The sequence below is a fragment of the Protopterus annectens genome, chromosome 6.part0 (assembly GCF_019279795.1).
Source record: "Protopterus annectens isolate FY-2018-M chromosome 6.part0, PAN1.0, whole genome shotgun sequence".
NCBI classification, from domain to species: Eukaryota; Metazoa; Chordata; order Ceratodontiformes; family Protopteridae; genus Protopterus; species Protopterus annectens.
In genome coordinates this window covers 524,179,549-524,204,262 of record NC_056737.1, presented here as the reverse complement: position 1 = coordinate 524,204,262, position 24,714 = coordinate 524,179,549, and the positions used below count along the sequence as shown (strand labels likewise).

General features: G+C 37.3%; 1 protein-coding gene across 1 annotated transcript in view; it reads right to left on the bottom strand.

Annotated features, from left to right (window-relative positions):
- The window catches only part of LOC122803868 (putative N-acetylated-alpha-linked acidic dipeptidase), an 812,772-nt gene that overhangs the window by 328,466 nt on the left and 459,592 nt on the right, over nucleotides 1–24,714 (bottom strand). Inside the window, 1 exon segment of the mRNA XM_044073548.1 lies at nucleotides 18,329–18,429. Coding sequence (XP_043929483.1) covers nucleotides 18,329–18,429 — 101 coding nt within the window.

Sequence of the window (24,714 nt, the reverse complement as noted above, 5' to 3'; positions counted from 1 at the left end):
CTCTAAATTTATGTTTCAAGCACTCAGGGTCCTCCCTTGAGTCATCTTGTACAACAATATGGTGTTTTTTTCCTTTCTCCTGGATATACTGCTGGTGCATACACAGATAAGCACTCTCTTTCAATTGCTTCTGACCCCCGCTAAGTTAAGCAAAATAAATTTTGTCAGAAAAAACTGCTTGTATGAAAATATTGTATTCCTGCTCAAATACTCTCCAATTCTCTGTAATATTATGATCAAACACAAGTGGACTGTGTCTGTGAAATGCCTCTGCCATATCAACACACAGTAATAAAGACCCTTGGAATTATGTACAAACATACACACATATATGCCAGAAATTTATGTCAGAACTTGTAATTTTGCCCAGTACACAACAGACTCTGAAATAACTGCACTTTGCAAAATAACTGTACTTTGTACACAGTAAACTCTTTGAAATAATTGTACTTTAATAAAGTACACACACTGCAAACACTTTGCACACTCTAAGATACTTCGAACAACTCTAGTTATACTTTGAATAGCTTCAGTCAATGCAAAATAGTAGCTCATGTCAAAACATGGTCGTTAACTAAAAAAATATGCAGTCACCTTGCTTTTTTCTTTTTGCTTATGTTGCCCTTTTATTGTACCCATTATGCCCATTTGACCTCTTATTCTCGCTATACTTTTCTTGTGCTCGTTTTACTTTTAACATGCTTGTTATGCAAATCAGAATTCATTCTAAACATATCCGTAATTATTTCTGCTAACTTTATCAGATATCATGGTTTTGAATATTTCATTTTAATCAATAATGTGTTTTATGCTTTTCATTTGATTAATAATGCGTTTTGTGCTACTCATTTGATTAATAATGGGTTTTGTGCTACTCATTTGATTAATAATGGGTTTTGTGCTTTGCGAATGCTTTGTATCATTTTCTTTACAAAATAAATAATTTATGTAAGTTTCAGTTACCTAAAGTTCATTTCTGGCCTTTTTTAATAATTTGAGCACTATAACACCCAACCTGCTCAATGTACCTTCACCGTTAACTCTGCACCTTATGACTTGAAGAAGTTGCACTCTCCATCCTGGTTATGACACCATGTCACTCATCCGGTCAGGATAAAACAAACAGTTGTGGGTTCAGTTCAAGCAGCTTTATTATATACAAACACATCAGGGTTGAGGCTTAATAACTTAAACGTAAATAAACTTATAATCAGACTACTGCACTCATACATATTAACACTCTGGCTGTTCTGTCAAAATGGCACTGCTGCCTGCACGTGCTCTCTACTTATATGCACATGCACTCACTTTGAAATGCTTTTTAAAGTTACAACACACGCTGCGTTCTACAGTCACATTGACTAATTTTGCCAAAAATGAACATGGCTATTTTTCAGTGATAAGGGGGTTGAGGACCCAGCCTAGTCCAACCTATACTAGGGGCCCATGCTAAGTGTGGAAGGGATATACATGTCTCTATTGGCCAGTGTGTGCCTGCCATAAAGCCTATCAGCCCTGGCTAGCTTCTGTCCAGATGCCAAGCTTGGGTTACCTAGGATAGCTATGCTGAGCAGAAGCTAGACATAAAACCAATTAACCATTCAAACATGAACTAAGGATCACTACACTTAATAAAGGTTCATAGACAGGTTGGAAGTGGAAGACATGATGGTAAGAAGGAGGACGGGAATCCTCTGTATTCAGGATGGAGGGGCAATGCAGCAAAGCCTCTTGGCTTGGGACCCAGCACCTACTACTCAGGGGGAGAACAGACTAGAAATGGTGTGGGAATTGTGGTGAGGGATTCCATCAGAAATTGTTTTTTTATTTATTGACATTTGATTACAGTGAATAGGTAAGTACCCATTTTCAGTGGAGCCTCAGGGAGAAAAGCTACAAAGTATTATAAAAACATTTTTTTAAGAACAATAATTTTACAATTTCAAAAACAGTATAAAAACAGCTACAGTTTAAATAATTATACCAAATTAGACATAATGTGAAAACATTGCTTCAGAATAGATCTTATATGACTATGATTTAATATTTAGAGAAACAGCCAGTTTACAAAGAAATTAAAGGCAAGTTAGCATAATACAAGCAGGAATTAGACTATGAAGTGAGAGAAAAAAAACAGGGTATGACATATTTAGGAAGAGAGTCAGTATAGTGAAATTGACTGAAATAAGAAAGTGAGTGAAGGAGAAAGATAAGAAAGTGAGTGAAGGAGGGAGAGTGAGGAGGTTTAAGGTACGAATAGGTAGTTGAATTAGTGACAGATTCATGGCAATCAGACTCTAGTGTACAGATAGAGCAGTATTCACAATCACAGCCTATGTCCCACAGCAGGGATGAGATAGTGAGGAAAAGAGTGCATTACCTACTAGACTACTAGATAAAGCAGGACAACATAGTTGGTATTGATAATGGAATACTTGAATGCACATAACAGGGCAGACAGAGCAGGATATGAGGACTGTCTGATACCATATGGATGAGTCAGCAGAATAAATAAGAAGTAATTCTAGACTTCTGTCTGGCAATTGGCTTAATCATGGCCAACACATGGTTCAGCAAGACATACAGTCACAAGATCACATACAAGAGTGGCCAACGTGCAACTCAGATAGACTTCTTTCTTTTAAGGAAAGGGCATTGGGTTAGAATCAGTGATTGCAAAGTCATCCCTGGTTAAACAGCCCACAGCATAAACCACTGGTTTTACAATCAGTTGTAAGCAGTGGTCAGAGAAAGCTCTAAGGTTAACAGAGACTAGACTGAAGACATGGAAGCTGCCTGGAGACAGGAAGAGAGCAAAGGAGTTCAAGGAAATACTCAGGACTCTAGCACCTCAGGAATAAGAGGAAAGAGGTGAAATTAATGAATAATACCAGCACCTCAAGACAGCATATGTAAGGACTATAGAAGAGATATACAGTCAAGCCAGTTGTGGAAATAAGGTACATAAGAAAAACTGGTGGTGGGATACAGAAGTCCAGAAAAAGTCATCAAAATAAAGAACGTGAGAGGTAGAAAGGCTGGACTGGGCTAAGAAGAAATATTGGTTGGATAACAGAGAGGTTAAGAGAGCAGTTGTAATAGCAAAGAACAAGGCATCAGAGGTACTCTGCCAGCTTCTGGCAAGTGACTTAGCAGATGATAGAAAGAAACTATCAGGTTACAAGGCAAAGAAAGAAAGATAAAAAAAGATAGTCATCAGACACCCTTCATAAGGGATGCCAGCAACAGCCTGCTCACCAGCCCACAGGGACAACAAAGTCAGATGGAAGAAGTACTTCCAGCAGCTTCTGAAAGGAAAAAACCCCACCGAAGTTGTACCGCCCTAGACACAACCTGCTATGGAAGAAAAATAAGAGCCCACCCTAGAAGTAAGAACAGCTCTAAGGAAAATGATGTCAGCAGGTTCAGATGAGGTCACAGCAGATTTGATCAAGATGTTGGGTGAATTTGGGTGAAATGGTTCCATAGGGCACTTATAGCAGTATAAAGAGAAAGGCAAATCCGAGATGACCAAAGTGTACATGTCACAACTATGGACACTGTAGAAGTATAAAACTCCTGCCATAATACATGAAGGTGTTGCAGAATGTGACTGATCAATGAATATGCAGAGCAGTAAGTAAGATGGGACGTGAGCATTTAGGATTTGCATCAGGATGCAACACTACTGATCTGATATTTGCAGTGAGACAGGTTGTTAAAAATAAGGTAAAGATGAGGAAAGAGTCCAACTAAGCATTCCTTCACTTGGAAAAAGAATACGACAAGGTCACAAGAAAGCTGATTTAGGCAGTCCTTCAATGGTTTGAAGTCCCAGAAACAAAGGTAGAAATGGTGTAGATTATGTACAAGGACACAATGATACTAGTATGAGAAATGTTTGGACTCATAGAGTGATTCCTAGAGAGAGTGGGTGTGAACCAGAGTTTAGCTTTGAGCCCAATATTGTTCATATTAGCAAACATGTTGGAGGAGACACCAGCAACATGCAAATGGTGGGGCATTACATGCAAGTGATAGAGGAATGGAATGCAAAACAGAAGGCACACAGGGTGAAACTGAATACATATAAGACAGCTGTAATGGCAGCAAATGGTAGAAATCAGAAGAAGCTGAGATTGAGAGGGGGGAAAACAGTGGCACAGATTAACAGCTTCAAGTATCTGTGAGGGATGTTTTAGGAGAAGGAAAGTCTGAATGAAGCGGTCAAAGTTAGAATCAAGAGGGCTGCTGTTAGCTGCACACAGTGTCAGAAGTACTGTGTGACAAAAAAATGTCAAAGAAGGTGAAAACTAAGGTATACAAATCTAGTTTGGCACAGACTAACTTGTCCAGAGACACTGCTTGGGGGTGGAGGAGATGGTTAGAATGTAGAAATCAGGCATTTGGAAAGGGAATTAGGTTTGGGTGATGGGAGAGTAAAGGTTAATGATTACGAAGGTGGGTTGAGTATGGAGGAAGTGAGGTAATGGGTAAGGAGGGGTCAGTTTTTATGCAATAATTGGCACTTAGAGGAATCAGATTCTGGTGTGATCATACGGTTCCCAGTAACCTTGCCCTTTGTTCAGGTTATGTAATTTTAGAAATTGTGGGTTATTTTACATCGTGGGTGCATGCATGCAGAAAAAGGGGGCTGTGACGAACCACTCTTCTGTTCCACCTTCAAGTTTATTTCTGTTTGAGTTGGTATAATGTGTCTGATTGGTTATAGAAGTGAGGGATATCATGCTGCGTCTAACAGGTGGTTGAGATTAATTGAGCGAATTGATTTAACCTTGCTTTACATCAATATTAGGGTGAAGGTGAGTGGGTAATGCTACGTACTGTAATTTGTTATGTTGGAGTTTATGACATTTAGCTGTATTGAATAAATCATATATTTTTGTCAACTAATAAATGGTCATCTTATCCTAAATAGTGTAGTTATTGCATGCTAGGGGAATCTGGGCAAAACAGTGGAGCAACCAGTACTACTGTTTGGTATATAAACATGGGCAGTGAAAGCAGAGCAGTTAAGGAAGCTAGAGGTGATGGAGATGAAGCACATGAGATAGGTAGTGGAATGCATACTGTGGGTCAGATGAAGAAATGAGGACATCAGAGCAGAAGCCCATGTAGCTCCACTTGAACAGAATGGCAAAGGAGAACAGTTTACAGTGGTTGAGGCACATGCACAGAAAAGCAGAAGACAATCTTCTCTATCACTGGTCTTGGTGGTGTTTTATAATCTTCTCTAGAAGATTTGGACAGATGGGAAAAAGGAAAGAGAAAACAAGGGCATCCAGCAAAGAGATGGATGGATCATTTGAATGAAGAGTTGTTGCTGAAGAAGATACAAGAGTGGCACTGAATCAAGAGAGATGGCAACAGCTGACAAGACACCCTGATCACATGCCATGTAGACAATAGGAAGAATGGAGTCTATGAGGATAATGATGACGATGATGATGATTATGATGATGATGAGGTCTAGTTTCTCCCTGTCCACACATCTTTCATGATGCTAAAGTGCTGTCATGTTAACATTTTAAATATCCCTAGTGTCTAATGATTGCCCCACCTCACATTTTTCATGTTGAAAACCTCTGTTGTTCTGTTAACTTTTTAATGGCTTTAGGACATGATTTTGGCAGTATTCCTGGTATCTAGCCCCCCCCCCCAATATTACAAGATTTCTTTGTTAGTCTAGAGGAGTGTAGAGGTGTGATAACCCCTACCCATATACACACACACAAACACACACTCACACAGCACCAAATCTCACTCAACTACACTCACAGACACGCTCACCTTTTCACTCACACACATAAACACACACACATGCATTCACCTGAGACCACTTATTCCACAGCATACACTCACACATGCAGCCACATACATGTACACACCAACTACTACCTTGCCACTAAACTCTTCAACACTTATTGCAAACACAAACTTTTGGCCATGTTCAGTAACATGCCTGCCCGAGCTAACTTAGATGGTTGGGCAACAGAATTGTCAGGCTATATAAATGCCTCACTGTAGACATTTCCAGCGGGGTGCACATGACTAATTAGGATAGGCCACCCCAGAATATCTCATTAGCATTTGCAGTAGGTTACAGAGGCAGCCCACAAAGCATGTTGCACCTTTTCATCTTACACCACTGCAGTAGGGGTGTCTCCGAATCAGAACTGGTTGAGTGTTAAAATGGCATACAACTCAGTAACCATTCTGAATCTCCCCATGAATGTACTTTTATCACTGCAAAAAATACTTTTTACTAATAACATTGTGGTTTGTAATCTTTTAATAGCATTTGCTGTTCACAAGATATTTATATTTGGCTTAAGTTTTTAACTAGATTTTGTGGAAAATGCTCTGGAATGTAAGGATGTGCCCAGGCTACTAGAGGTGTGATGTTCTACAACTCAGAGGTGTTAGTGAGTTAATCTATTTTTATTTGTATGATTTTGGTGCGTATTGTGCTTCTTTCTTTTTTATGTAAAAAGTCAGTATGCAAAAATGGTTTATCTTGTAAGGAAATATAATAAGATGACAAAGTAAAGAAATATGCTATTAGAATAACCATTTTGTGATACTTCCATCTACCTCTCTCAGTCCAAATTCTAAGACATGCAAGAAAAGGAATATGCAAGAAAGCTAATCACAAATACATGATAAAACATACAATTAACCAGATTAATAAAAAACAAACCACCAGTCTGACCGAACAATGAAGAATGAAGGAAACCCCCAGTTCAGTCAGACTGGTGGTTTGGTTTTTATTAGTTTTTGCTGCTGCTTCACCCTTGGGACTGTTGTTTTTCCTAATTGACCAGATTAATTTACCAAAAAAAAATTGCAGTTGTGCCTTGGGAACAACATTCTATTGCTGTGCCACTGTGTTATGCCACAAAGTATACCAAAATAGTAGAAGCTCTGTTGTTTCGACACTGTATTATATCACATGGTATACGGATAACAATAAATGTTCCTCACTACACCACTCTATTATGTCAAGTGGTATACTGATAACAGCAGACATTTTTCACTCTGCAACTGTATTCTGTCACATAGTGTACTGATAACAGTAGACATTCTTTGCTATACTACTGCATTGTGTCACATAGTATACTAATAACAGCAGACATTCTTTGCTATACTACTGCATTGTGTCACACAGTATACTAATAACAGAAATCATTCTTTGCTGTAGTACTGCATTGTGTCACACAGTATACTAATAACAGTAGACATTCTTCGCTATACTACTGCGTGCCACACACTATACTAATAACAGTAGACATTCTTTGCTATAATACTGCATTGTGTCACATAGTATTCTAATAACAGTAGACATTCTTTGCTATACTACTGCATTGGGTCACACAGAATACTAATAACAGAAATCACTCTTTGCTGTAGTACTGCATTGTGTCACACAGTATACTAATAACAGTAGACATTCTTTGCTCTACTACTGCATGTCACACACTATACTAATAACAGTATACATTCTTTGCTATAATACTGCATTGTGTCACATAGTATTCTAATAACAGTAGATATTCTTTGCTATACCACTGCACTGTGTCACACAATATACTAATAACAGTAGGCATTATTTGCTATACTACTGCAGTGTGTCACACAGTACACTAATAACAAAAGACATTCTTTGCTATGCAACTGCATTGTGTCACACAGTATACTAATAACAGTAGACATTCTTTGCTATGCTACTTAACTGTGTCACACAGTATACTAATAACAGAAGACATTATTTCTGTAGTACTGCATTGTGTCACACAGTATACTAATAACAGTAGACATTCTTTGCTATACTACTGCATGTCACACACTATACTAATAACAGTAGACATTCTTTGCTATAATACTGCATTGTGTCACATAGTATTCTAATAACAGTAGACATTCTTTGCTATACTACTGCATTGTGTCTAATAGTATACTAACAGCAGACATTCTTTGCTATACTACTGCATTGTGTCACACAGTATACTAATAACAGAAATCATTCTTTACTGTAGTACTGCATTGTGTCACACAGTATACTAATAACAGTAGACATTCTTTGCTATACTACTGTGTGTCACACACTATACTAATAACAGTAGACATCATTTGCTATAATACTGCATTGTGTCACATAGTATTCTAATAACAGTAGACATTCTTTGCTATACTACTGCACTGTGTCACCCAATATACTAATAACAGTAGACATTCTTTGCTATACTGCTGCAGTGTGTCACACAGTACACTAATAACAGAAAACATTCTTCGCTATGCAACTGCATTGTGTCACACAGTATACTAATAACAGAAGACATTCTTTACTGTACTACTGCATTATGTCACACAGTATACTAATAGTAGACATTCTTTGCTATACTACTGCACTGTGTCACCCAATATACTAATAACAGTCGACATTCTTTGCTATACTGCTGCAGTGTGTCACACAGTACACTAATAACAGAAGACATTCTTTGCTATACTACTGCATTGTGTCACATAGTATACTAATAACAGTAGACATTCTTTGCTATACTATTTAATTGCGTCACACAGTATACTAATAACAGAAGACATTATTTCTGTACTACTGCATTGTGTCACACAGTATACTAATAACAGTAGACATTCTTTGCTATACTACTGCATTGTGTCACACAGTATACTAATAACAGAAGATATTCTTTGCTGTAGTACTGCATTGTGTCACACAACATACTAATATTTGCTGTAGTACTGCATTGTGTCACACAACATACTAATAACAGTTGACATTCTTTGTTGTACTACTGCATTGTGTCACATAGTATACTAATAACAGTAGACATACTTTGCTATACTACTGCACTGTGTCACACAATATACTAATAACAGAAGACAATATTTGCTATACTACTGCATTATGTCACACAGTATACTAATAGAAGACATTCTTTGCTATACTACTGCACTGTGTCACCCAATATACTAATAACAGTAGACATTTTTTGCTATACTGCTGCAGTGTGTCACGCAGTACACTAATAACAGAAGACATTCTTTGCTATACTACTGCATTGTGTCACATAGTATGCTAATAACAATAGACATTCTTTGCTATACTATTTAATTGCATCACACAGTATACTAATAACAGAAGACATTATTTCTGTACTACTGCATTGTGTCACACAGTATACTAATAACAGAAGACATTCTTTGCTATACTACTGCATTGTGTCACACGGTATACTAATAACAGTAGACATACTTTGCTATACTACTGCATTGTGTCACACAGTATACTAATAACAGAAGACAATATCTGATATACTACTGCATAATGTCACACAGTATAATAATAACAGAAGACATTCTTTGCTATACTACTGCATTGTGTCACACAGTATACTAATAACAGTAGACATTCTTTGCTATATTACTGCATTGTGTCACATAGTATACTAATAACAGTAGACATTCTTTGCTATACTATTTAATTGCGTCACACAGTATACTAATAACAGAAGACATTATTTCTGTACTACTGCATTGTGTCACACAGTATACTAATAACAGAAGACATTCTTTGCTGTGCTACTGCATTGTGTCACATTGCATACTAATAACAGTAGACATTCTTTGCTATACCACTGCATTGTATCACACAGTATACTAATAACGGTAGACATTCTCTGCTGTACTACTGCATTGTGTCATATAGTATACTAATAACAGTTGACATTCTTTGTTCTACTACTGCATTGTGTCACACAGTATACTAATAACGGTAGACATTCTTTGCTTTACTACTGCATTGTGTCATACAGTATACTAATAGTAGACATTCTTTGCTATACTACTGCATTGTGTCACACAGTATGCTAATAACAGAAGACATTCTTTCTGTATTACCGCATTGTGTCACATAGTATACTAATGACAGAAGACATTCTTTGCTATACTACTGCATTGTGTCAAACAGTATACTAATAACAGTAGACATTCTTTGTTATACTACTGCATTGTGTCACACAGTATACTAATAACAGTAGACATTCTTTGCTGTAGTACTGCATTGTGTCACACAGTATACTAATAACAGAAGACATTCTTTGTTGTAGTACTGCACTGTGTCACACAGTATACTAATAACAGTTGGCATTCTTTGTTGTACTACTACATTGTGTCACACAATACACTAATAACAGAAGACATTCTTTGCTATACTACTGCATTGTGTCACATAGAATACTAATAACAGTAGACATTCTTTGCTATACTGCTGCATTGTGTCACACAGTATACTAATAACAGAAGACATTCTTTGCTGTAGTACTGCATTGTGTCACACAGTACACTAATAACAGAAGACATTCTTTGCTATACTACTGCATTGTGTCAAACAGTATACTAATAACAGTAGACATTCTTTGTTATACTACTGCATTGTGTCACGCAGTATACTAATAACAGTAGACATTCTTTGCTATACTACTGCATTGTGTCAAACAGTATACTAATAACAGTAGACATTCTTTGTTATACTACTGCATTGTGTCACACAGTATACTAATAACAGTAGACATTCTTTGCTATACTACTGCATTGTGTCACACAGTATACTATTAACAGAAGACATTCTTTGCTATACTACTGCATTGTGTCACGCAGTATACTAATAACAGTAGACATTCTTTGCTATACTACTGCATTGTGTCAAACAGTATACTAATGACAGAAGACATTATTTGTTGTAGTACTGCACTGTGTCACACAGTATACTAATAACAGTTGGCATTCTTTGTTGTACTACTACATTGTGTCACACAATACACTAATAACAGAAGACATTCTTTGCTATACTACTGCATTGTGTCACATAGTATACTAATAACAGTAGACATTCTTTGCTATACTGCTGCATTGTGTCACACAGTACACTAATAACAGTGCATTGTGTCACACAGTACACTAATAACAGAAGACATTCTTTGCTATACTACTGCATTGTGTCACATAGTATACTAATAACAGTAGACATTATTTGCTATACTACTGCATTGTGTCAAACAGTATACTAACAGGAGACATTCTTTGCTATACTACTGCATTGTGTCACACAGTATACTATTAACAGAAGACATTCTTTGCTATACTACTGCATTGTGTCACGCAGTATACTAATAACAGTAGACATTCTTTGCTATACTACTGCATTGTGTCACATAGTATACTAATGACAGAAGACATTCTTTGCTATACTACTGCATTGTGCCAAACAGTATACTAATAACAGTAGACATGTTTTGCTTTACTACTGCACTGTGTCACATAGTATACTAATAACAGTAGACATTCTTTGCTATACTACTGCACTGTGTCACATACTATACTAATAACAGTAGAATGTCTTTGCTATACTACAGTATTATGTCAGAGGACTACACTTTACCATTCTACACATCAGGGTTATTCATCTGTTGAGTAATTCATTAGATTTTTTCTGCTTGTTGCGAGGTTGATATCTTCAAATTAAATAGGTTGGACTTATTTTAAGTTTGCTTAGATATTGTTAAAAATGACAGTCTAGATATGTGATAACAATACATACATAGCCTGGGAAATAATTGAGTCCACCTGTTTAAAAAATGTTGATGTGCTTGGTAAGGAAAGCTTCTGGTTGCAAATACTAATCCCCACAAGGCAGAATCCTAGGGTGATACAGCTCATCAAGTGTGAAAAGTATAAATTTAGATTATACAAGGAAATGCAAAATGTTATCATCTAAAAAGCCACATGATAGGTCCATCCAAATGGTTATGACAGGTTTTCAAGTCCGTAAAAGTTAAATATGAGGAACAACTTGCAAATGCCAAAGATATCAAAATATGCATTTTCATGTACGTAAATCATCAGAACTACAGCAATTTTAAGGCTAGTCAGCTACTTTCTGACGGTCGTGTAGTTAACAATCCTAGAGAAATGGATGAAAACTCAATAGTAACTATTTTTCATTTCCAGTGTCATCTAACTCTAATATTGAACTTACAACAATTCCAGTAGAAACTAACAGTACTAGTTATCCAAATGTATGGGGCCTGATAACATAACAGGACAAGTCAATCTTTGCTTACATAATTCATTTGTATATTCTCTCCCTTTTGCAATGGGGAGTTTTTTCTTCCTGCCTGGAAACTGACAAATGTTGTCCCAAAACATAAGAGGGATGTTACAACAATGTTGCGAACTATCATCCAGTACATCTGATATCCATTCTCAGCAAACGCTTTGAGAGATATTTATTTTAACTGATTGAAAGATAAAATCAGTATGTAATTCTTCTCAGTAGAAATCGACATGACTTTGAGGGGACGTTCTACTTTTTCTTGCCTGACGTCAATGTCAGTAAGGCACTATGTGAAGGATTAAGTGTTGAAAGTGTTTATCTTCACCTTGCCAAAGTGTTCTACAGTAGCTCCCATGCTGTCAGTATTTATAAATGAATGTCCTGGTGAGTAAGTCCTTACTTACTACAGCGGATTCGATCTTAGCTAAGAGAAAGATAACAAGCTATGACTCAGCAGTTCTCAGACTGGTCGCAACTTTCCTCTGGTGTCCCTCATGGATCAGTTTTGGGTCCTATCCTGCTTAATATATTTTTAATTTTTTTTTCTGATTTCATCTAAACAACGTATAGTAAAATTTGCTTGTAACCATAAAAAAATGATGTTTCTATTTCTGAAGCAGATATTGTCTCTCAACAGTGGTTAAAAGGTGATGGCCTAAAATTGAATTGTAACAAATGTAATATGCTGTTTTTGGAACTAACTACCATAATTGCTTCCATGAGCACATTGGACATGGCAGCGATTTGGACGTATTATTAAACAATAAATTACTTTTATGCACAATGCCGCAAAAGTTAAAAGTCAGGTACTCAAAATTATTGCTAAGATTTTTAGATGCATGTCATCTATATTCCCAGAGCTATTAAGATGTATACTCCATAAGTAAGACCTACTTTTGGATACAATCCTTTGTTCTGCATATCCTCCATAAGCAACTTATCATTAATAGAATGTATGCAGTGGAAATTCACAACAATAAACCCAACTTAAAAAGAAATATCTTATTCTGACAATCTAAAATTCTTAGGTCTTTATAAAATTGCATATTTGTATATCGGGGAGAATGTATCTTGCAGTTAAAGCATTTCATGATGAAGACCTGAATCTATTATTGACATTAGAGACGATGGACAGTAATATCCCTTTATGTAACAACAATCATTTGCATGAAACATAAAGGTCTAGAACTGCCAGGAGGAGCAGATATGTCTCACTGTCACTTGCTATAAACGTGAACAAAACTTCTAATAATCCTAAAATATTCTGAGTATTTAAATTCATTCAAAAGAATGGAAGATATGTTGGTAGGGTTTTCTGCCATTATACCTCATAATATAGAGCCTGTGTCTTAACATGGCCTTCAGGCCCAAACACAGGAAACAAGAAACTATGAAACATCACAGTATAGACAGAGAGCTGCCTGTGTTACACTAAGGTCAGCCACAGAAGTCTTGCACTATTCAATACTTTGTCCTGTTTAGACTTAAGAAATACACTGAGGTCCAATGTAAAGCTCTGGAGGATATTACAGTTGCGCGCTCTAACGTACAAGAGAGTGCATTCTGTCTATTAATATTTAACACCAATATTGTTATCATCATCATCTTTCAACTTTTCCCATTAGGGGTCGCCACAGCGGATCATCTCTTTCCACTTCTTCCTATCCTCTGCATCTTGCTCTGTCACACCAACTGCCTGCATGTCCTCTCTCACCACGTCCATAAACCTTATCTTAGGCCTTCCTCTTTTCCTCTTACCTGGCAGCTCCATCCTTAGCATCTTTTTCCCAATATACCCATCATCCCTCCTCAGCACATGTCCAAACCAACGCAATCTCATCTCTCTTGCTTTGTCTCCAAACTGTCCAACATGAGCTGATCCTCTAATATACTGATTCCTAATCCTATCCATCCTAGTCACACCATTGCAAATCTTAACATCTTTAACTCTGCCACATCCAGCTCTGACTCCTGCCTTTTTGTCAATGCCACTGTCTCCAACCCATATAACATAGCTGGTCTCACTACCCTCTTGTAGACCTTCCCTTTCACTCTTACTGGTACCCGTCTGTCACAAATCACTCCTGACACTCTTCTCCACCCATTCCACCCTGCCTGTACTCACTTCTTCACCTCTCTTCCACATTCACCATTACTCTGAACTGTTGATCCCAAGTACTTAAACTCATCCACCTTTACCAACTCTACTCCCTGCATCCTCACCATTCCTCTACCCTCCCTCTCATTTACACACATATATTCTGTCTTAGCCCTGCTGACCTTCATTCCTCTGCTCTCTAGAGCATATCTCCACCTCTCCAGAGTCTCCTCAACCTGATTCCTACTCTCACTACAGATCACAATGTCATCTGCAAACATCATAGTCCATGGGGCCTCCTGTCTAATCTCATCTGTCAACCTGTCCATCACCACTGCAAATAAGAAAGGACTCAGAGCTGATCCTTGATGTAATCCCACCTCCACCTTAAACGGATCTGTCACTGCCACTGCAGTCCTCACCACTGTCACACTACCCTCGTACATATCATGAACCACTCTTAGATACTTCTCTGCCACTCCCGACTTCCTCATACAATACCACAACTCTTCTCTAGGCGCCCTGTCAATATGCTTTCTCCAAGTCTACAAAGACACAATGCAACTCCTTCTGACCTTCTCTGTATTTCTCCAATAACACTCTCAGAGCAAACATTGCATCTGTAGTGCTCTTTCCTGGCATGAAACCATACTGCTGATCACTAATCATTACCTCCCTTCTTAACCTAGCTTCTACTACTCTTTCCCATAACTTCAAGCTGTGACTGATCAATTTTATCCCTCTGTAGTTACTGCAGCTCTGCACATCACCCTTATTCTTAAAGATAGGTACCAAAACACTTTTTCTCCACTCCTCAGGCATCCTCTGACTTTCCAAAATTTCATTAAACAATCTAGTTAAAAATTCCACTGCCATTTCTCCTAAGCACCTCCATGCTTCCATTGGTATGTCATCTGGGCCAACAGCCTTTCCATTCTTCATCCTCTTCATAGCTGTCCTTGCTTCCTCCTTGCTAATCTGTTTCACTTCCTGATTCACTATCCCCACATCATCCAACCTTCTCTCTCTCTCTCATTCTCTTCATTCATCAGCCTCTCAAAATACTCTTTCCATCTACTCAACACACTCTCCTCTCTTGTGAGTACCTTTCCCTCGCTATCCTTTATCACCCTTACTTGCTGCACATCTTTCCCAGCTCTGTCCCTTTGTCTAGCCAATCGGTACAGGTCCTTTTCTCCCTCTTTAGTGTCCAGTCTCTCATACAACTCTCCATATGCCTTATCCTTAGCTTTCGCCACCTCTTTCTTTGCCATGTGCCTCATCTCCTTATACTCATGTCTACTTTCTTCATCTCTTTGACAATCCCACTTCTTCTTCACCAGCCTCTTCCTCTGTATACTCTCCTGTACTTCTTCATTCCACCACCAGGTCTTCTTGTCCTCCTGCCTCTGTCCAGATGTCACACCAAGCACCTTTCTAGCAGTCTCCCTTACTAGTTCTGCTGTAGTTACCCAGCTATTCGGTAACTCTCCACTGCCTCCCAGTGCCTGTCTTAACTCTTCCTTAAACTCCACTTCACAATCACCCTTTTTTAACTTCCACCATTTAATCCTTGGCACTGCTTTCACACTCCTCCTCCTCTTCTTGATCACCAACGTCATCCTACAGACCACCATTCTATGCTGCTTAACTACACTTTCCCCTGCCACCACTTTACAGTCTCCAATCTCCTTCAGACTGGCCCTCCTACATAGGATATAATCCACCTGTGTGCATCTTCCTCCACTCTTGTACATCACCCCATGCTCCTCCCTCTTCTTAAAATACGTATTCACCACAGCCATGTCCATCCTTTTCGCAAAATCCACAATCATCTGACCTTCTGCATTCCTCTCCTTAACACCATACCTACCCATCACTTCCTCATCCCCTCTGTTCACTTCACCAACATGCCCATTAAAGTCCGCTCCAATCACTAGTTTCTCACCCTTGGGTACACTCACCACAACTTCATCCAACTCACTCCAAAATTTCTCTTTCTCATCCATCGCACACCCAACTTGTGGAGCATATGCACTAACAACATTCATCATTACACCATCAATTTCGAGCTTCATAAACATCACTCTGTCAGACACTCTCTTCACGTCTAAAACACTCTTGGCATATTGTTCCTTTAGTATAACCCCTACCCCATTTCTCCTGCCATCCACACCATGATAGAACAATTTGAACCCGTTTCCTAAACACCTGGCCTTACTTCCCTTCCATCTGGTCTCTTGCATGCACAATATATCAACCTTCCTTCTCTCCATCATATCAGCTAGCTCTCTTCCTATACCAGTCATACTGCCAACATTCAAAGTTCCTACCCTCACTGCTACACTCCTAACCTTCCTCCTCTCTTCCTGCCTTCAGGCATGCCTTCACCCTCCTCTTCTCCTTCGGCCAACAGTAGCCCAATTTCCGCCAGCACCCTGTTGGCTAACAGTACTGGTGGTGGTCGTTGTTAATCCGGGCCTCGACTGATCCGCTATGCAAATACAAAAAGTTCTCCACATCAGTAATTTTTGGCAGAGGTTTTACGCCGGATGCCCTTCCTGATGCAACCCTCCCCATTTATCCAGGCTTGGGACTGGCACAAAGAAATGCACTGGCTTGTGCATCCCAATATTGTACCGATCAGTATTACAATCATCTAAGAATACGAATCTGTATATAAAATCAAGTCAGGTAAAGATATGTAATGCTATGCAAATTATTTGAATGTGTAATTTGCTTTTAAGGTTAGATATGCCAGGACATGCAGCAATGTACATTTGATATTACTTCAGTAAACATTGCTTATTAGGGAGGTTGCAGTGTACCAAATTCTTGATTTCAGCAAGTGTGGTCTCACATATTAACAGATGTTTTAATGCTCTGCCTTTGGGTCACTGATATGTTCAGAGGACATTGTTCTGCCAACTTTCAATAATGGTGTTATCTTGAGCTTTAAACAGTGTTGCGTAGGCATTGTTTAGTATTGCTACTGATGGTAACTTTTAAATTATATTAGTAAACATTGTGAGATGGTGGCATCTGTTCATATAATCTTTAGCAGGCACCCCATTCTCTGGGGCCAGTAGCATTCCGGCAGTAGTTATTGTAGGATATTTTCCAACCAAACTGCTTTACTAGCTAACATGTAAATGTTTTGTATAAAGCCGTATTTGACAATCGATATTTATAATGGATATCTATATACATATTTCCAATATTTGATTTTACTACAAACCAATATTGGCTCTATTTAATGTCTTAGCTTAGATGCATTGGCCTATTGTTTTGGCTTTATATGCTTTTATTTTTATGTCCTTAATAATATTGATTAAATGAATGCTATAAAAGTTGTGTATTAAATTAGGTAACAAGACTGATAAGAAAAGTCGCATTTCAAATATCTTCCTCCCAATATATGCATTACTTCCTGAATAGTTAATGAGGCTCATTGCTAACAATTACGGAAATTGCGATTTTGATACTTTAATATAAGTCCATTGATTAATAAAAAATAAAAATTGGGGTATTGCTGATTTATTGACTTAACAATGTCACTAGGATGTTTAATGTTTATGTTGTGTGTTGAATTAGATTGTATTATTCATGATATTTAATTGATTCTAATTTGATCATTTCGAATGAACTAATTGAAATATTGAATAAAATTGGTTACCATTGGTTATAAAAGAAGTCTTTGAAGATTTAATGTGATTGTAAGTTAATCTAGAAGAGTGATGCGCAATTTTATTGTTTTATTTTCTGTTTTCCTTAACTGCTTTACTAGCCCATTAGGAGTCTGCATTTGCACTAATGTGTCTTGAATAATGTAATATCTGCTATTCTTTCAAGCTGTATCATTTTATGTGTATGAGGCAAACACACAAATACTCTACTACCATAGTATTTAGTGCAAAGTTCCTACCTTTCGAAAGCAGAATTAAAAAAAATACACCAAGAGTCAAGCCTTTACTATTGAAAGAACTTTTGTAAGTAATTTCCTTGAAAGATGCCTATCAGAAAGGAGAAACAAAATCAAGAAAAAAAGTATAATTATGGCATTAAATTGTACTTACTGAGGAACACTTGGGTCATAATCAGATGGAATATTTGCCAGCCATGTATCATAGACAGTTCTTCTTCCTTTATCATATTCTTTTGGGTCTGGATTTTCAACCTCAAATACAGAAAGGTGGCAGTCAGTAAACTGGTAAAATCTAGCTTACATAATTTTACAATGTATTTTTCTAAGAGTTGTACAGTGGAAAGAATGTCTATATCATTTTATAAAATATATATTTCTCAGATACACGTTATGTCAAATGGAATTCAAGGAGATGAAAAGCAAACATATTATAACATCCTGCATGAAAAATATCCACAAACATAGTCCATACTTTGTGCAGACCTCAATCTCTATAAAGAAAATTGTTTAAAAAGTCATTGTAATCAACTTTGTGTCTTACATCACTGAAAAGGCTTACAGTTACACATTTTGCCAATCAGACACAGCATTCCTTTTGATGTGTGTGCAGACTGACAAACAGTATGTTCAAAAGTATGATTATTAATGTATACATTTTAATGCATGTATTTCTGATCATATCAGTAAGCAAACTTGATTATGTTGTATCAGTGCAGAAAAGTGATGATATTCAGTGCTGAAGGTCTGCAGACTGGATTTAAGGCAAGAATAGTGACAATATTTATAAACAGTCTTCAAGAAAATAATTTTAAGTAAAGAAAAGAAAAGTTTTTTTAAGTAGGGTAATGGGGGGGTGGATGAAGCTGAAACTGGCTAGTTCTCCTCTTCCATGTGGAGGGCTCAGGGGAGCTGTGTGACATCTTGTAGAGACCAAGATCTTTGCATTTGTAATTATCCAGTTGAATGGCACAATATTATGACATCAATACACACACCGTTCTCTCCACTTAGGGATTTTAACCAGCTCAAACAACATGAAGGCTCCCCAGTGCCATGGTTCATATCTCCCAGTTGGATCGCTTGTTCCATGGGCACTACTAATATGTACTGCAGAGACAAATCTTTGAATATCTGTGGGCCCACACACAGATTGGATTAAATCAAAGGCAGCCTGGGAGGAGCAAATGGAGAATCCAGGATGTGCAGATTTGGTAACAGGTAGGGAAGGACAGATGGACAGCTAAATGGGTTAGGAAAGAAGAAGTATTAAAAAGTAACCTTTTAAGAAAAGACAGTTAATTTTTAATACTTTCCACCCCAAAGACTCAGGATGCAAAAAATAGCATATTATAATAAAAGATGAAAACATATTTTTAATGACTTTATAAACATGAAACATTTTAAGGAAAGCCAACTTGTCTTTAGGTTGTTGTAAATATGACTACAAAAAAAATATTTTCAAGCATCCTAAGTAAAATAATTCCAGAAGATTAGACAGCAATACAAGGTCCTTTATGTATTACAGCTGTTAAACCACTATCATGCACATAATTATCAAAGAGAACCTGTATTATTGTTATTATTATTATTACTATTATTATTTTCACATATCCACTGTACCTCTAATAATAAGAAAAACTCCCACTGCACTCTTTCCTTTCCTATTACATTCTATTATAATTTCCTAAGGGTCTATATTAGATCACCAAATGCTTAAAAAAGCGAACGGTGATTAATCGACCCTATGTAAGCAAAAGCTTACAATGTCGAACTGTCAGAACACTGGAAAAAAATTGCTGTTCCAACAAAAAATAAAAAAAAATAAAAAACAAAACACTTTAAACATTACATTAAGTAGGGGGGCTTTGCCCCCAACTCCAAGACCACACTACAGTGCCAAAAATAGCAAAGTAACGAAGTGGCCAAGCAAATTCTTTCCCAAGGAAAGAATTCACTTAAAAGCCACTTCAATATTTTGCAGTTTCAGTTTATGTTTGACCAAGACACATTCAAAAGAATGCGTCTTCGGTCTTCTATTAGGAACCCTTTCCTAACTGCAAATTAATAAATCTCTCTCTCTCTCTCTCTCTACATATATATTAATATGCATATATATATATATAATATATATATATATACACACACACACACACACACACACACACACACACACACACACACATACACACACACACACACACACACACACAAGCACACACACACACACACATATATATATATATATATATATAGAGAGAGAGAGAGAGAGAGAGAGTTTTATTGTCTTTATTGTCTGTGCCAATCACCAGCTTAATAGATGTACTGCTGACTGTCATAATGTTCAACTACTCAATATTTAGTTAATATTTCCTATTCTCTATTTCTGTCTTTGTATCATATCCTTGTTTATTAATTAATTAACAACTTTTATTTATCTTATATTCATTTATTTGATTGCATTTCCTGAGCTGAAAGTGGCCTTCTGTGGTTAGAGTTATACCCAAGTTAACAAATTAAATCTAATAATTCAATATATACATACATGCATGCATATATACATACAAATAGCAACTTTTGTACCTTCTAAAAATGAGAAACAAATCATGTTAAATTGAAATATGCATGAACCTCATTATAATAGTCACATATTTCAAATTTATTGCATGTAATTGCAGTAGCCAAAGTATTCCCATTTAATTCTCTCTCTCTCTCTCACATACACACACACACACACACACACACACACACACACACACACACACACACACACACACACACACACACACACACACACACACACACACTAATCCTGCAAAGACACATTAAAAAAATGTAAAAATGACCAGATAAGAATATAAGTTATTGAGACCTCCTACCCCACCTCCACCAGCAGTTGTAGTCATTTTGTTGTCAGTGTACACCCCTTGTTGGTATGAGAAAATAAATTATATGTTCTTTATTTTTATTTTTATTGAATTATCACTTGACATGTTTACATTTATACAAAAGTATTCAAACTGTATTAAATTAACATTAACAAACATTATACTTCACATATACTACTATATATCATATAACCTAAGCAACATTACATAAATTATTCAATTCATGCCCTTTTTTTAAACAAGAAACATCTTTATTAAACCATCACTTATGTCATAAGCAATCATACATTTATATAAATGAAAACAAACTACACCGACACATGAACTACATGAAAGTCTATGAAGATCACTAGCATCACACCATAAGATCCAGTCAGGTATTGAACAGTTTAAATAGAAGAGCATTTATGGGACAAAAGAAATATTAGCCACCCAATAACATGTGCTAAGTCAATAAGCACAATCTCTGCAGAAGTAAAAGTCATCTGAATAATTCCTCTTTAAAGAGACTGTATCACGGTAGTATGCAACGACTAGATACTGGATGCTGAAGATCGGACCATTCTGATCATCGCTCCAAATAATGCAACTATGACCTAACAAACGTCAACCCCATTTGAATTTGCTGGGGCTGTACAGAAGGTACTGCAAAAATATATTACTAAAATGCAACATGGTTAGAATATATTACATAGTCGAGGCCTATTAATGAATTAGTTCATTCTTTTGTGCACTGAATAAAAAAAATTACAAATAATATAATAATATAATAATATAAAGGCTACAGCAGCTTTTGTTCAACAGCCCACACGTCATACTAAAATCAGAAATATTACTGCATATAGCATGTTTGTTGGTGTGGGGTGGTTCTTACATGCTTGCAGAAGACCTATACCCCATTTTTACCTCCCTGTATCACATTGAAAACATTCTTAGTAAACTCACATTTAACAAAAATGCATTTGTCAACTCGTTAAACTGTGAGACACATTCTGGGATTCATACTCAACTAGCATATACTGAAAGGCACAGGGATTCAAAAGACAAATGTATAATACAGCCACTAAAACACTGTAAAACAGCTAGGACAGCCCACAGGACACAAGTGTCATCTGTTAGGAGCAAGCTAACATCATCAAAAATGTATAAAATTACTCAATGATAGCTATTCTACTTTATATTTTTTCAAGACAGAAAGATAATTTGAATTTCTGCTCCCTGTTCTAAACGATACTCATGTATGCAACCATGGCAGTGGTTCAAAGACTGTAATATCCCAAGCTGATATGGGACTACCTGCAACCATGGCAGTGGTTCAAAGACTGTAATATCCCAAGCTGATATGGGACTACCTGCAACCATGGCAGTGGTTCAAAGACTGTAATATCCCAAGCTGATATGGGACTACCTGCAACCATGGCAGTAGTTCAAAGACTGTAATATTCCTCAATTGATATGTGACTGCCTGCATATTATTGGTTTCATTAGCAGCATTGATTCCATTTCATGGGGGAATTACTGTCCTTCCAATGTCAGTTATACAGTTCCTTCCAGGTATGAGGATGTTTTAAAGAAATGTGTGTTGTGATATGTGGATATAATCAGGTACAGGTGCCCTACAAAATGCAAACTTTATATAAGACATAGGGGATTATGGTCAGTTTTCCCATCAGAACCGGCTTATTATAAGTTCAGACTTGGATGCCAATAAATTAATCTCAAGAGCACAGCTTGAGAGGAGAATCCAAGCATTCATGTTGAAAAAGGATTATGATCTGTGTGACCTGATCATAATTCTTTGCAGAACACTGAGCTTTATCTGCTCCGTGTACTACCAGTTACAGAAAAACAGTGCAGGAACATAAGTGATTTCCTGGCTATGAAAGTTAGTAAAGTACTTAGTGCTGTCAAACAGACAGCAGCACACTTCAGCATCTTTACTTAAGAATTCTGGGCAAATCTAAAAGTAGTGGGAGGGGGGACACAGGATCAAAATCAGGGTAAGTTTTTAAATATTGCTATTATTGACTTAAAAACATTAACAGAACAACAGGTTTTGCATTAATATGCATTTTTGGAACAATATGCTATATTGAAGGTCTAATATCTGGCATTATTGGTGGACTGTACTCCTTACCAGAAATTCAAAAACATTACAAAGAACAGGGCAAAGATATGAGATAAATTGGGGGGGGGGTAGCTGAGAAGCATGGACAGCAGGTAGAAACAAAGCTGTTTTACCTTCTGCTGCTGTTCTTTGCTGGATGACATTGTCCACCATTAGTCACTAGCACAAGACTCAATAATAGCAGTGCTTGGGGCAGGCATAACAATTGTTAAGCACCCCTCTATGTGTGGCTACAGTCAGGTCTCATGCTAGGTAAGGAGTTAACAGATTTTCTTTTCTGATATCAAAGTATAATCTCAGCACACCATGCACTCCAACATTATTATTCCTAATAGTCTACATGATATATATATATATAGATATATGAAGTGTGAGCTCAAACAGTAGATCATATGGACAGTTGAAGAATGTATACTTCCCAGTTATCCTAGCAGTTGTGCATTTTCAACAGTGTAGGAATGGAGACCATCTTAGAAGAATGCTCTGTTGAGGTACTTCCATCCAATAATTCTTCAAGTACTGAATGCTGAGAGTAGTGTGATTGGGAGCCAGCCAAGGCAAGAGTGTGTGTGTGTGTGTGTGTGTGTGTGTGTGTGTGTGTGTGTGTGTGTGTGTGTGTGTGTGTGTGTGTGTGTGTGTGTGTGTGTGTGTGTGTGTGTGTGTGTGTGTGTGTGTGTGTGTGTGTGTGTGTGTGTGTGTGTGTGTGTGTGTGTGTGTGTGTGTGTGTCCATATGTGCATGTATGTGTGCATACATATCTGTGTCTGTATGTGTGCATACAGGTTTGTGTGTGTGTGTGTGTGTGTGTGTGTGTGTGTGTGTGTGTGTGTGTGTGTGTGTGTGTGTGTGTGTGCACATGTTTGTGTGTATGTGTGTGTGCATATGTTTGTAGGGGGTGTATGTGTGCACGCATGTTTGTGTGTGTGTATAAGTATAACTGCGCATGCATATGTGTATGCGTGTGTGTGTGTGTGTGTGTGTGTGTGTGTGTGTGTGTGTGTGTGTGTGTGTGTGTGTCCATATGTGCATGTATGTGTGCATGCATATCTGTGTCTGTATGTGTGCATACATATCTGTGTCTGTATATGTGCATGTAGGTTTGTGTGTGTGTGTATGTGTGCACACATTTGTGTGTATGTGTGTGTGCATATGTTTGTAGGGGGTGTATGTGTGAACGCATGTTTGTGTGTGTGTGTATAAGTATAACTGTGCATGCATATGTTTATGCGTGTGTGTGCGTATGTGTGTATGTGTTTGTGCATCTGTGTGTGTGTGTGTGTGTGTGTGTGTGTGTGTGTGTGTGTGTGTGTGTGTGTGTGTGTGTCTGTGTGTGACCACTTCCTGCTAAAATTCTGTTTTATTTAACAATATAATATAATATACTGCTGAATTGTTGATTGTAGATCCAGCCTGAGTTAGATTTTTGATGTCATTGACCGGGCCTTAAAGACTTAACTTCAGTTATAACAATATTTAATATCTTCTTCTCCTGGAATATATTCTATTTCTGGATAGTGGCATCAAG